The 14,079-nt window shown below is 37.3% G+C and overlaps 1 protein-coding gene across 7 annotated transcripts in view; it reads left to right on the top strand.

Annotated features, from left to right (window-relative positions):
- The window catches only part of OSBPL6 (oxysterol binding protein like 6), a 100,204-nt gene that overhangs the window by 59,281 nt on the left and 26,844 nt on the right, over positions 1-14,079 (top strand). For 4 of the 7 annotated variants that reach the window (XM_033064140.1, XM_033064144.1, XM_033064139.1 and 1 more), the window contains exons 5-11: positions 2,041-2,094; positions 2,787-2,900; positions 3,018-3,182; positions 3,683-3,815; positions 4,259-4,362; positions 5,212-5,304; positions 10,115-10,189. In XM_033064140.1, the coding sequence (XP_032920031.1) occupies positions 2,041-2,094; positions 2,787-2,900; positions 3,018-3,182; positions 3,683-3,815; positions 4,259-4,362; positions 5,212-5,304; positions 10,115-10,189 (738 nt within the window). The remainder of the gene's footprint in view (positions 1-2,040; positions 2,095-2,786; positions 2,901-3,017; positions 3,183-3,682; positions 3,816-4,258; positions 4,363-5,211; positions 5,305-10,114; positions 10,190-14,079) is intronic. The other 3 variants (XM_033064146.1, XM_033064143.1, XM_033064145.1) reach the window with 2 other exon arrangements.

Raw genomic sequence — 14,079 nt, 5'->3', positions numbered from 1 at the left:
ATCCCCCACCCCCAACAAATCAATCTGACTCTTCAAAAAAATCAATTAATGAGTTATATAAAAAATCATGGAATAAACAACTGCTCCCATGCTTTTAAAATACTTTATGTTAATATGTTGCTATTTGGCCAAGTGTCTGTTTTGGTAAGGAATTAATTTATAGGAGAGCAAGAGGACTTTCACAGTTCCATAAAGGCAATCACTACTGATGATATAGATGAATTTAGAGCAGTTACCTGTGTAGGTAATTTTAAATGTGACTCAGAACTTCACATTTTAGCATCCCTCTCTATTCTGCTTTATATTTCACCTTGGGAACTATGCTGAACTTAGGTTTAGAAACTTTTGGACTTGTTAATAAGTTTGTTGGTTTTTTTCAATGTTGGCCTGGATATCTTGGAGTTTCCATAACAATACTTTGTGCTGAGAGTCCAGTGTGGAACTTCAGAGACAGTACTTGCCGCACGTGCTGTTGTAGTGTTTTGTCAGCAAAGCCATATATAGTGTCTTTTGTCTATTAGCATTCCATGTCATGTTCTGACAGTCCTGAATGTTCTTTAGTAGCATACCAGTGTGCAGTGCAGTGTGCTTTGTGCAGTGCCCATACGTGTAGTGTGCTCTGGAATGAAATGATGAAAGATAATTTTATTTTGTATATGCAACTTACAGAGACAGAGCATCATGACATGAATATCATGTTCTTGTGAGGTTTTTTGGTGACCATACCTATGTAAAAAAAACCCCCAAATTGTCCCTATTGTTTTGACATCTTATTTAAGATGTTTTATCTTCAGGAATGCTGAGAAAAATGCTATTTTCCTGCCCTGTGTGAGATATTGGTACCATCTGTTGTGTGACTAACATAATTTCTAGAACCATCTCGGGGGGGGAGATTTTCTGCTAACTACTGCCCCTGCTCATAGTGATAATTTAGCAGGTTTACCTAGGGAAACCATTGTCCTTCCTTCCCATGTCACGACAGCTTTGAGTATCAAGCAGAGTATTTTGCTGTGTTCTAGGTTTTTAACATAGATTAATACTTTTGGTTACACTCTAAAAAGAGGAATTGTTTGCTATTATTTTGCATGTTTTTAAAGTTAGTGATGATAAACACAAGTCAGCGAATGTAATTTCAAGTCCAGTTTCCTGCTAGGCTTTATCTCTATGCTGTGTGCCAAAGCCTGCATTAACTTGACTGCAAATCAGCTTGAGTGACCTGGTACAGACAAGCTAGGGCAGCTTTAATTGAGGGATAAATACGATGTGAATAGGGGATTCTGCTCTCTGCTCTAAGTCAGAACTGCTCAGCAAAATAAAGGTGTAGCAATAGCACAAACATCATCAAGTTAGGCCAGTCCTGGTAACCATGCCAGTGAAGATGCTTCAGCTCACCCTGTAATACCTAAAACATCAGCCCTCTCATGACCTGGGGGTGTTGGTGGGAACGCTGCAAAATTTGCTCTGGTGCTAACACGTGTGTTAGCTAGATGAACACCAGAAAAGGTGTCTTTAGCATGAGTTACAATCTCATCTGTACTTCACTGCCATAAAGGATAAAGTTTTGGATGGCAGACCAGGGTCTCTCAGGTGGTCTTCCCCTTGAGATGTAGATCTTGCACTAGGAAAAGCTGCTCAGTTTCTGGAAAGGGAAGGTAGGTTGTTGATTTGAAACGTGACCAGCTTTTGTGGGAAGAAAAACAGGAACAAAACGAAGAAACATATAATTCCCTTGTCCTAAAGAGTCTTTCTCACAGTTTATTACATTGCCTGGAAAATGGAAAAAAAATACCCTTCATTATCAAAGCTTGTTAAGGTAAACCTAGGACATAACATTGAAAAGATAATCTAGGTTCTTTTGTTTAGAAGATAATTGTTGTCGAAAAACAAGCAAGAAAATTATTTAATACTGTATTTATCCTCTCCTTCCAACTCCCTTAATTGCTACAGGGTAATGCTTTTCCAGACAGATTTTTGTGCACGGTTTAAATTGCATCAGCTCATTAAGAAAGAATGTTGTTGGATTTTTTCTTATCATTTCAGAGGTTTTTTGTCCTGGATAATGGAATGTTGAAATATTCAAAGTCACCAATTGATGTAAGTATTGTTGAAGACTTTAAAACTTCTAATGAAGTTCAGCCTGCTCTTACTCACTCTACGCAATTTATGAAAGTATATTCATTAAAGTTTTTGATGGATTTAAAGATAAATCATGTAAGATTTTGGTTGTGTCTTCAAGAAGTCTACCTTTTTTACTTCTATGGAAATATCAGTAAAATTACTTAAAGTAGTTTCTTGAATCAAGCTGCTTGAGAGATAAACCTGACCATGTATTTTTCTTTCCCAATTTTTATGTCAGCCAGAACTGATTATTTTGAGATATATGGATGTGGCAAAGAATTGATAACAATGTACTCTAGAGGTCTAAAAAGTAGCAGTAAATTAGTTAGATCTGACATCATTAACTACAAAGTTGTAGGGGTAGGGTATCAAGTACTGTCTTAATTTTCTCTTCTGTTCACTTACCTGTACCTGTGCACTGGTGTGATTTACTTAGCACACCCAAACTTTGGAGTCAACTTTGTTCCAACATTTCTTGTGAGATACACTTTTCTTTGACTATAAATATAATAAGTGGTTAGTCTGAGTGCAGCTTTAGTTTTTGATAAGGCTTTATGCTAAAATATTTATAAAACGGGAAATCATTTCAGTTCCAGATAATTTTCTGTTAAATATATAGAAAAAGTGCATGATACTTCTGAATTTGTACCTTGAATTTTTGATTTTAGATACAGAAAGGAAAGGTCCATGGAAGCATTGATGTTGGTTTATCAGTCATGTCTATTAAAAAAAAGGCTCGTAGAATAGATCTTGACACTGAAGAACACATCTATCACCTAAAGGTAAAAAGTAAAAACACATGCTGTTTTTTCATCCTCAGTAGAAACAAATAAAATTGTAAAAGATTGTTCAGATAAGTATTATCTTGCATGCTTTCTTGATAGTGAATTTTTCTCCAGGTGAAATCACAGGATTCATTTGATGCATGGGTTTCAAAGTTACGGCACCACCGCTTGTACCGTCAGAACGAGATTGTGAGATCTCCCAGGGATGCCAGCTTCCACATATTCCCCTCAGCCTCTACCACAGAGTCTTCACCAGCTGCCAACGTGTCCGATGGAAAGGTGTGCAGTGTTCTTTGGTTGAGAACCCATGGCTTACCCATGGGCAGTTTCCATGGGCTCTTCTTGTAGTGCCAGTAAGACAGGAGCTTCCACTCTGGGAATCAATGGCCAGTGAGAAGCTGTGAGGGTGTGCAGCTGAATCCAGCTGAAATACTGTCTGACTTAGCCTTACTTCATTAAAATGGGTTGCAAAATATTCACACCCCTACAATTTGCACTAGCCTTTGTTTCAAGTATAAATCTGTCTCTTTGCTGGTTATGTTCTTCCTCTTAAACAACAGCTTTCCTAACTGGTACCTAGCACAGTCCACTTGTGAGGTTCTTGACTTGATTCTCCAACTTGCTGTTATGAAAAATCTGCCTTTGGGAACTATGGAGACAAATCACAGATTTCATTGAAAACACAGTGCATAATTTGGTTTCTATTCTGAAGTAGTATAGTCATTGCACTGATGAGGCAACACAGCCACAGTAAATTAAAGCATTTTGTTATGCTTTAGGTGCAGCAAAATAACTTCCCTTGGCAGCCTCCTATACCTTGCAGTAACAGCCTTCCTGTCACCTGCACTACTGGTCAGAGTAAAGTAGCAGCCTGGTTGCAGGACTCTGAAGAGATGGACAGATGTGCAGAAGGTTAGACTTTGTCTTTTCATGCCTTGTTCTTTCAGCAAAACCTCTTGTTGATATAAGAAAGAGGTCAATAAAGGGGTTAAGTTACACCTTTGCATGAACATGTAGTAGCTCTTAAGGTAATTAGAAACATTTACCTGGTGTTGGGAACTTTGTTCTCTATGTGTTTTGGAATGCTTTTAAAATTTATCAGGGTAATCTGTGTTATTTTAATGGATGTCATTGTTCAAATACGATCGCTTCTTGAGGTCCAGAGTTGTTGCTGAATTCCTAAGGAAATAATGAGTATCCAACATCTCTGAAAATAAAATTTTTACTTGGATGCCTTAGTACAAGGGGTTTGGACACTTAACTTGTATAATGCAATTAAGTGCTAACAATGGACACCACGGCAATAGAAAGTGTGAACTGAAGCACCTAATGTATTTTTATTTCATATCTATTAGATCTTGCTCATTGCCAGTCTAACCTTGTGGAACTCAGTAAACTTCTTCAAAATTTAGAAATACTACAGAGAACTCAGTCAGCACCAAATTTCACAGACATGCAGGTAAATATGCTTGAACATAAATCATTACAATTAAATATTTGTTCTTTCTGTTAAGGGAAATATAGAGCTGTTGTTTGTTAACTCAGAATGTTTTTCTGAAATAATAGTGTTTCTTGGATGAAATGCTTATCTTACATACTTATTTTAATCTTGGTTAGTACTGTTTCTGTTTCATGTGTAAGCCAGTAATTCAGATACGTTCAGTATTTGAGTTAAATAGGATAAATCAAATTATTAAGTAATTTGCAAAATAAAACTGAGAACTGTTACGATGGAACACGTGTATAAATTTAAGTAATATTTAAGGCGTTTTTGTTGTGTTGAGTAAGATAACATTTTAAGTATTTTAAGGACTGGAAACCCAAAGACCCTCAAAGATGAAGTTGCATGCTCTAGAAAAGGGGTCATAGTACAAAGGTCCCAAGTTTTGGACTGTGTCCCAGTTCAGGGTGAGTTTTCCCCTTACCAGAAAGCAACGGCAGATCCTAAATCATGAATATTTCCTTCCGTTTTCACTGAATCTACTCGTCTGTACAAATACCTGAGTAGTACCACAACAGAAATCCATGAGGATTTCAAGATCATGTCCTAAATATTACACAGCCATAAAAAGAAAGGATGCCAGTAGTTTTGCTAAAGGATCTAACTCTACCACGTGCTTATAAAAGTGTATGGATAACTACAGCTGATCACTGCTCCAGTTTTGGGCCCCAGCTGCAACCTTCTTCTCCTCACTTTCTAATTTGTACCTATCTAATGCTACAATTCTTGACTAACTTGATGTATTGTCTGTGTTGCTTGTGTCAACTTAATAGCACTTTGTTGCTTTTAACTATTTGTGTAATGTAGGCTAACTGTGTAGATATTTCAAAGAAAGACAAGCGGGTCACGAGACGATGGAGAACAAAAAGTGTCAGCAAAGATGCAAAAATTCAACTTCAGGTACTGAATGCACTATGTTTTACTTTTCACTGTACTTTTCGATTAAATTCTAAGCATGAAACAATATATTAGCTGAAAGTAGGAAGTCAATGTGCTGTCTTTCATGTTTATGATGAAGTAAATTAAATCCCAGTTTGTTGTTCAAAACCTAGAGAAGATAGTGAGAAAAGTACTGATTTAGTTTTCATTCATATGAAAACATTGCCATCTAGGGAAAGGAGTGGGATCTGAATATTAGTCAATTAAGGTATTCAAAACTCAATATACACCGTATGGGGACGCTGCTATTCCATATCAAAGTTGCAAAGAAGGGTAGTTGAACAAGTGACATAAAGTTAAAAGCAGAATGAAATGCTAAACACACTAATTGTCTTTACTTGGAATAGTGCCAATTATAAGTATTTTTTACAAGCCTTCTGTTATGGAAAAGGCTAATATGGGAAAAATCAAATAACCAAAAAATAAATTATGTGAAGCAAGAATTTACTCCATCGTTCCCTAGAACTGAAAGGTAAAAGCACAGAAATGAGCACAATGTGCATGCATTGCTGCCTTGTGTTTTGTTGGAAGCAGTTGTGTATTCTGTGGTTTGATCCAAAAGCTGATATTTTTTATTACTAAGCAGTTGATAATGTAGACTATTCAACTGGCTTCTGGAGCTAACAGTCATCACCCTGCTGTCTGCTACTGAGTAAATAAATGTCAGCAACTTTTAATCCATTCAAATGTCTTGAAATTAGTACAAACTTTGAAAGCTTTTATTATACCCCCAATAGGTGCATTAAGGAGTTTTCATTTAAGATCAATAATCTTAAGGAAGGCAGAAGTGATAGTTGCATCAGCTTTCTCATGGCAACCCTTGAAGTAGATTTTTCGAAGCTTTGATAATCACAATAGGTAGATCAATGAAGAATCTGTTGAGATTAAAAAGGTTTATTAACAAAGGAATTTTTGTGGTCGATGTCATTTCCTATTATCTGTAATGGAAAGAGCACAGTTTTTTCTTGGTGCAAAATAACATAGGGAAATTAAAATATCAGGAAAATGCATGCAAGTACTTGGTGCCTATGAAGAGTCAGTTACCACTGTATGTTCTTCCATGCCACAGTAACCTCAGAGAAGTCCTAGCCTTAAAAATGATGAAAGCAGTCAATGTGTGATGATTTATGGTTGGTCATAGTGAATAATGAGCTGCTCCTGTGTTACCTACGCTTTGCTGAATTAACACTGGCCTGGGCTTCCATCACAGGCACCTGACTCACACTGCTGTTTATGGTTTGGCAGGAGTGTGCCTCAGCTCCTGAAAATTTCAAATAGGATTGGTTTGCAGGTTCTCCTGAGAGAATTTGTGTGCATGGCACTGCTTACATGGGTCTGTCACTTCTGGGTTGATAATAATCTCTGCCTAGCTTGGGTCAGCATTAATTCCTGGCAAACTTAATGCTGCAAATATAAAGTTTATTTTGTTACAGCAAAGTATTAAGTTATTGTTGACTGATCTATAAATTAATTTGCAGTGAAACAGAAACAATAAAATTGTTCTAAATCGTATGGAAGACAAAGAATGTCTTGATGGCTCCTCCATTATCTTGCCTGGTTTGATTGATAGACTCAGTTTATTCTTCCAAGGGCTGTCCTGTCTCCTGAGTGCTAGAGCTGTGGTCTGTAGGAAGGTAGCCCTACTAACTCACTGTGTTAGTCCTAATTTGCTTAGGTTGTCAATAAAATGTGGATTTCCTCTGATACCTACATGCCCTTTAAGCTAATTCCCATTTTGTTCTTCTGTTAGACATTCCTTCTACTTCATTGGCCTTCCTTATTGTTCATTTTTTCAAGAGTGCTTCAAGCCTTTCTGAGCTGCTTATTAGGATATCCCCTGCTGAAAATCATTTTGTCTGATTTGTGATCATTGTTTCGTGGTGCTTACACATAATTTGCTATTGAATGGTTGACATTTGGTACTAATAAGTTTTCTGTTGTACTGTTATGCTCCTCATACCTCCATACATCTCGTTAGTTTTAGGGGATAATGCTAGTATTAACAAACTAACTTTAAGCTAGTTTCACTGTTAATTCCATTTGGAGTACTAGCACCTATTTTTTCAGAATGAGCAGTTTTTAACTACATCAAAGACGTTCTGATAGTAGAATGTTGAGAGCATCCCTCTGGGGAGCATAAAATTAGGGAGTTTTATATAAAGGTGTGTGCTTTGTGAGTGATGGGGAAAGAGGGTGTGAGTTCTGCTGGCTCAGTATCCTCTGTGTGTGAGGCAAGGAGGGAATTCTCCCGTCCAGGTTTTGTGTTGTACTTGTTACCATTCGTTTGTTGATGAGAGAGCTTTCGCTGGATTCCCGCTGACACATTCTTGCAGTATGAGCGCTAGGTGTGTAATGTATTTAAAACATATTTTTCTTGTAAGTACAGCTGCTTGATTTGCTGCCTAGACATTTATACTTACCACTTAAATGTGCCAGTTTTGTGTGCAGTTGACTTTGCTGACTCAGCTAATAATCCCTGTAAGTAGAGTGGGGTTTCTCCCTGAAGTAAAACTGAGCATAGCATGTGTCCGTACATTTGCAGCTTTGGGTGCTTGCTACTGCTAAGTAGTTTAGAATTAACAGCTGAATTTACTCGCCTTTACTCAAGAGTAATGCTTTAATTGTTTTTCTTAAGAAAGATTACATTTATAAAGGAAGTTAATTTTGTTTTTAAAAAGCCTATTTAAAATTGTATGAAAATGACCTGCAACAACAGGTTAGTTGACCTGTAATTAGTTAATTTTACAAATTATTCTTTTGGACAAAAACTGAGATGTGAGTTATATTTTTGGGGTTTTTTTTTTTGTTTTGTTGGTTTTGGGTTTTTTTAAAATTTTAACTTATTTCCCTTTGGGTAAAATGATAAGTTATCAGTCTCATGACAGCTTCAAAGGAATAAAAAAAAATTACTGCAAAACAATAAAGAACCAGTGATATTTTGGTTTCCAACAAAAGCTCAAAGTTGTAAAATTCCAAGACTTCGCAGGGGGAATAGTTTAATAGAGAGCTATGTTTTGTGGAGTAATGTGAAAAATCATCTTGCTTTACTGTGGCTTTTAGCTCAGAATTGAAACCAGACCCAGACTAGTTATTATTTTTTCCCTTAAGTAAGTATTTCTTTTTATGGTAACTCAGATTATGACCTCACTTTTTATCGTGTTGAGGAGTGTGACGCTCTGCAAAGCTCATTATTTGTTTCTCATTATCTATTTTAATAATGCATACCTGCATTCATAATCTTATATATATATATATAAATTTGTGCATATCTCTGTATATAAGTTTGTCCCTATTATTTAAATAAGGATGTTCTTGCTTACTTTATTCACAGGATAGACATATTTCTGTAGAGCACAAAGAGCTTTACATTATGCATATGATCTGTTCTCTGCTTTAACAGCATTTGTTCTCAGTATTTCAGAGGTTATGCACATGCCATTTTAATGTGAGAACTATATAAAATATTGCACCACAAGCCTTTTACTGTGATCATTAGACAACCCTTCCAACTGTCAGTGGCATTGCCACTAATATCAGCCAGAGGGTGAAGTGTTTGACCATTCTTCACTGTAGCAACCCTACTGGGAATGTTACAGAAGCAAGACAGTTCAGCTAATAATTGAAATACAAATCCTTTTCTTCAGCGTGGTGTCCATGTATCCAATCTACACATTGTTATTTGTATGATGATCAGGCTGCTTGCAGATAAAGTAAAAATAAATAGATATATAGATAATGAAATGGCTATAGATGAAGATACAGGAGAAGAAAAATGTAAAGGAATTGAGAACTTTTTTCTAAAAGTAGAAAAATGTATTTCCTAGTCTTCCAAAATCTTAAAGTGGCTACAAAATAATGACATTTTGATTAAAGATTAAGTAGAATGACTTTACAACAGATGTGGAGCTCCTCTGCATTAGACAGTTACTTGCTTGACTTTAATATACCATGAAAAATTTTCTTACAAATAAAATAAAGGTAAAATTAAGCACGAGGAGGCCACAAGTTAGACATGCAGAAAAGGAAGCAGTTATTGAAATAGTTCGTTTTTATTTGTGTTGCTTTATCTGAGTTTTAGCCTTGGTTTGAAAGCCAAGCCTTCAATAAGGTGTGGAAAAAGCAGGTGGAACTCAAAAAAGTGATGTGTGGATAAAATTATTCAGTAGGCTCAAGGATAGATGTGGAAATGCTGGAGCTATGTACAGGAGTTTTTACATAAGAAAACTCACTAGGTAACATACACACTGAAAAGTTTTACCATTGAGACACATGTATCTTCAGTGATGCGCTTCAGTTTATGCACTGCAACTATTGCAAAACGATCTCTTTCAGAATTCATCTTCTAGATGGTCAAGTGACCCCAGAAAGAGTTTGGATTTTTGGTTTTTGTTTTTTTGGGGTTTTTTTTGTTTTTTTTTTGTTTTTTTTTCTGGCATACTGTGGCATCCTTTCTGTTCTCTTATTCCATTTTTGCCTTATTACTCTGAATGGCAATACTAATAGATTTTTTTTTGTAACCTTAGTGAGTGCACTGCAGTCCAATTCATCTGGAGATAATTTTAGTGAAATATCCAGCTTTTTATGTCTCTGGCATGCACAGCTGAAAACACATGATATGTCCTCAACATGTGTAGGCCATAAGAGTTAACAAAATGGAAACCCACTTAAAGACTCTCCCTCTCCCTTTTCTGATCACCTCTCATCTTCCTGTGTCCCATCACCCCTTCCCTTCTCTTTTTCTACTTCCTTCTTTTCTTGCATTCACTGTCAGGAAGGGCCGGCACCGAAGGGCCAGTTGAGCACAACACGACGCCGGCAGAGACTGGCAGCTGCAGTGGCTACAACAGTGAGTGGATTTAAAAATCAAGGGATAGCTCTAAGGATGGGAAGCTGTGTAACTTGGTTGTGTAATGAGCTTATGAAAATGTTTCTTGCACTTTTTGGAGGTGTCCATGCTACCCCATTTCAGCTGAGTTTCATAGAAGTGGCCAGGACCGACAGAAATGTATTCCATGAATGTGGGTCTGAGCTTGTTCACATGGTACATGTCCCTCCTCCTTTATGTAAGTGCAAGTGACACACTCAGGCCCTGCACTCAATCAGTCTTTGACATTCAATACAAAACAGAAAAAAAAATCAAATTCTGTCAAAAGATGTTGTGACAGTTATAGCAAGACAACAGAACTAAGGAGATTTGTTACAAATAAACATGGAATTATAAAACTTTCTGATATTTTTGTAAGTAGTGTAAGGTTAGCCTTTTCGTTTGAGGCACTTTCTGTTTACATTCCATAATCCCAAAAAGTCATATTACTACCTCAGTGTCTATAGTTTTGCTGATTCTCTATGCCTTTGCCAGAAAATATGGAGCTATGAAATCAACATCCAGGCTGGGAATTAGTTGTGGGAAGTCGTGTTTGTGAAACTGAATTACCAACAAAAGGATATTTTCAGCTGCTGCTGTATCAAGAAAGTACTCATTAAGAAGGCCCAATATAGACATTTGTACCAATCCATCACGAGATAAGTACAACACCTAGATAGGGAAGACTGTGCAGCCAAAGACTGAAGTGAGCTTTAAATGCAAACTCCTTATCTAGCCCAAGCAGTGAATGTCTTCAGGCTGAAGTATTCCAGGGTCTGCTGTTCCAGGCCAAAGTTCAAATCCCCTAGATCTGACATTGCTTCTGCTTAAGCCCGATTGTCTTGAGCTTCTGCTACCTGAACCACAAACTCAGTTATTGCTATGCTCTTGTAAAAAGTATGAGACATATCAGTGTTTCTCCAGCTTTGAAATTAACTCATCTAAATTTATTCCTCTGCAATCAATTGATGCTGAATGTGTGTTCTGTAACTGATTGCTGTTTTGACTGTGTTGGTCTGCCTGCCAGGCACAGAAATCTGCCTGATTCCCAGTCTACAGGGCCGAGCAATGCTGTGGGGGGCTCTAACCAGAAGGCTCAGCAGCAGTTCAACAGCTTTGGCAGGGGTTGTATCCTTACCCAGGGAGTGCTTCAGTGGACAAATGCAGCTGGACTTGGGTTGGAAGGCACTAAGAACAGGGAATTGCTGAGTTGTTACCTGCAGCTGAAGTGAGGAGCTGTTGAGGGAGGTCTGGGAGGAGCTGGGGAAAATGCAGGAGGAAGGAAAGCTAGAGGCACCAAAACGACTCTGTGGCTGTCGCAGTGCTCGTGGCCATGGCCTGTTCTTCCCGGCTGATGCACAAAATGGTTGTTTCTCCCAGACAGAGGAGCTGTGTGCATAGACTGAGGGACACAGAATTATATCAGCTAAATGCACAGCAGATAGAGATTTTCCTTACAGCCCACTTGGCCAGGAACAGTCTGTTCCTACATGGACATGTAATTCTGAAGATGATGGATGAATGGGTATAATGCCTCTGGTGCAGGGCAGGAAGTTGGGACGAGGTTCATCTGAGGCTATGTCTGGAAGTGTCTGTATGGAGAAAACTAGAGTGATGGGTCAAGAAGCTAAATATTTTTCAAAAACATTCAGAACAACAACAATAAAAAATGACCAAACAGAGAAGTTTGTGAAGTCAAGTGACTATGAAGTCACCATTAATACAGAGAGAAAGCACTTCAGTGAAAGGAAAAAAGGGGAAGAGAAGTATATAGGCAGTGTTTCCTGGACTTTTACCTATTCAGGAGAATGAAAATGGCTGTTTAATGTGGGTTTTTTTCATCTGTTATGGAAAGTAGCTTGGAAACTTTTCTAAAAAATTCATATGAGGAGAGTTCATGTCAATCAACAGTTCAGTATTTTTGGTTCTTGTATTTAAAGCACTCAGCAAGGCTACTTGTCTCTGTCATGTGAATGTGTATTTCTTGCAAGTAGTGTGACATATTTGTAGAACATGTAAATGCTGTTTCTAGGGCATAATCGAAAATAGTATTTTTTCAATAAACCTCATTGCAGAAACATTTCTTTTTAGCCTGGCCAGCTGGGGTTTGAGGCAAAAATGATGGATCTAAAGCAGATCTCTTTGGCTTGATTCATCAGAGAGTGACTAAAGGGCCCCCCTGCATATGTGGGCAGCCTGCCTACAGCTCTGCCAGTCCATGTGGGGCTGGGGAGCCTTCCCCATCACCACAGGCACATGGGGCTGGGGGGACTCTCCCTCAAGCTCTGCCATTGTAGCTGATCTCAGCTTCTTTCCTGCCTTCTGGATGGTCTGGAGGGTTGGGTGTGTTCTCCAAACACACAGGTGCTGTGTGCATACCTACTCTGGAGGTATCCACAATCCTGCAGCCGCCTGGACCAGCTGAAGCTTTGTGATGCTCCAATCAGAAAGTTCTGGAAGCATGCTCTCCCACTTAAGAAGGGGAAAGGTTTTGGAAAAGAAATTTGAAATTAACCTACGTTTCATCACAGTAGTCCTTTAACCTGATGTTCGTGGGCTCTTGAGACAGGCAATCTAGTACTTGTGAAGAAGATAAAGGGTTAAGTATCCAGTATGAATAGGAGGAATTTATTCCCCATCTTCTGTTAGGTAATTCTTCTTGACATGAGGCTAAAATGAGTAAAAAAATACATACTTTGTTGATATAACTGGAAATCAAAATACATGAGAGCAGGAATAAAGCTTATATTAGATAGGTGCCATAGAGTTGTTATTTAATGTACCGTATGTATCTGGAAATTGAGGAAGAACAGAGTGGAAAATGTGTTTCACAGGGTACACTCATGAGTGGAATGATTAATAAATCCAACAGGATTTTGAGTGTTTCATTGGAGAATCAGAACCTAAACATAAATGTGTATTGATGTAAGCTTTTACAGGAAGGAATTGATAAAAGTGTTCCCTGATCTAATAAAATAAAAAGTTCAACCACTGATGACAGTATAGAACTCATCTGTTGATAAAAATTCTTAGTAATATGACTTTTTATGTTATCTGCTGTTCTTTATCATGCCTTGGAAGAGACATTTTATATTTTGGCCCCATTTTTCATATTTGAATAATTACATTGGGCTGCAGTGTGAAAATTCTTGATTTACGCGTTTGATCAATCTAATTAAATTAATTAGATTTGATGTGCTAAACACTGCTTGATACATTAAACAGTGCTTAATATCTAAGTAACAAAATGGAGTTCTGCATGCCCTTCTGTTGCATTTACAGTTGAAAATTGTGTTCTTGGCCTCATTTTCAAATCAGTGTAAATGATAACAGTAAAGTAAAACACAAAACATTCTCTCACATGCATCACATGTGTAGCAGTGGTAGCCATACAGTGCATATGCAACATATAGGTAACTGCTCAGTACATGATACAAGTATATATAACTTTGAAAGTCTTGCATGTACTATTTTTTGTTACTGTACCTGAAAAGTAGAGGAGAAAGAGAAGTGGAAAGATAATAAATTAAATTCTTTGCTCCATCTTACTAAAATGTATCTCTCTGCATTTATTTATGGCTCATGTATTTTGAATGAAACTCAGGTGGAGTTTTGATTTTATTTTGTTGTTGTTTTGTTTATTTGTTTTGTTAAATAGAAAGACTATATGCTTCTCCCCTCTTCATAATTGTCAGTACAATGAGTTTCAACTGAAGATTTATGAGTAGTTTTGACAAACTTTATATGTGATAATATTATATCTTATATCTAGATCTGTGGAGGAACTTGCATACTCCAAATGTTGGCATTTCAACAACAGACTCATCAACAATTACTCTCAAATGTCCAAATATAAAGGAGCAGGTCTCATG

This window comes from Catharus ustulatus, chromosome 7 (assembly GCF_009819885.2).
Source record: "Catharus ustulatus isolate bCatUst1 chromosome 7, bCatUst1.pri.v2, whole genome shotgun sequence".
In the NCBI taxonomy this organism is placed as follows: domain Eukaryota; kingdom Metazoa; phylum Chordata; class Aves; order Passeriformes; family Turdidae; genus Catharus; species Catharus ustulatus.
The sequence above is the reverse complement of the archived record's forward strand: the minus strand, read 5'-3'. Positions and strand labels throughout refer to the sequence as shown.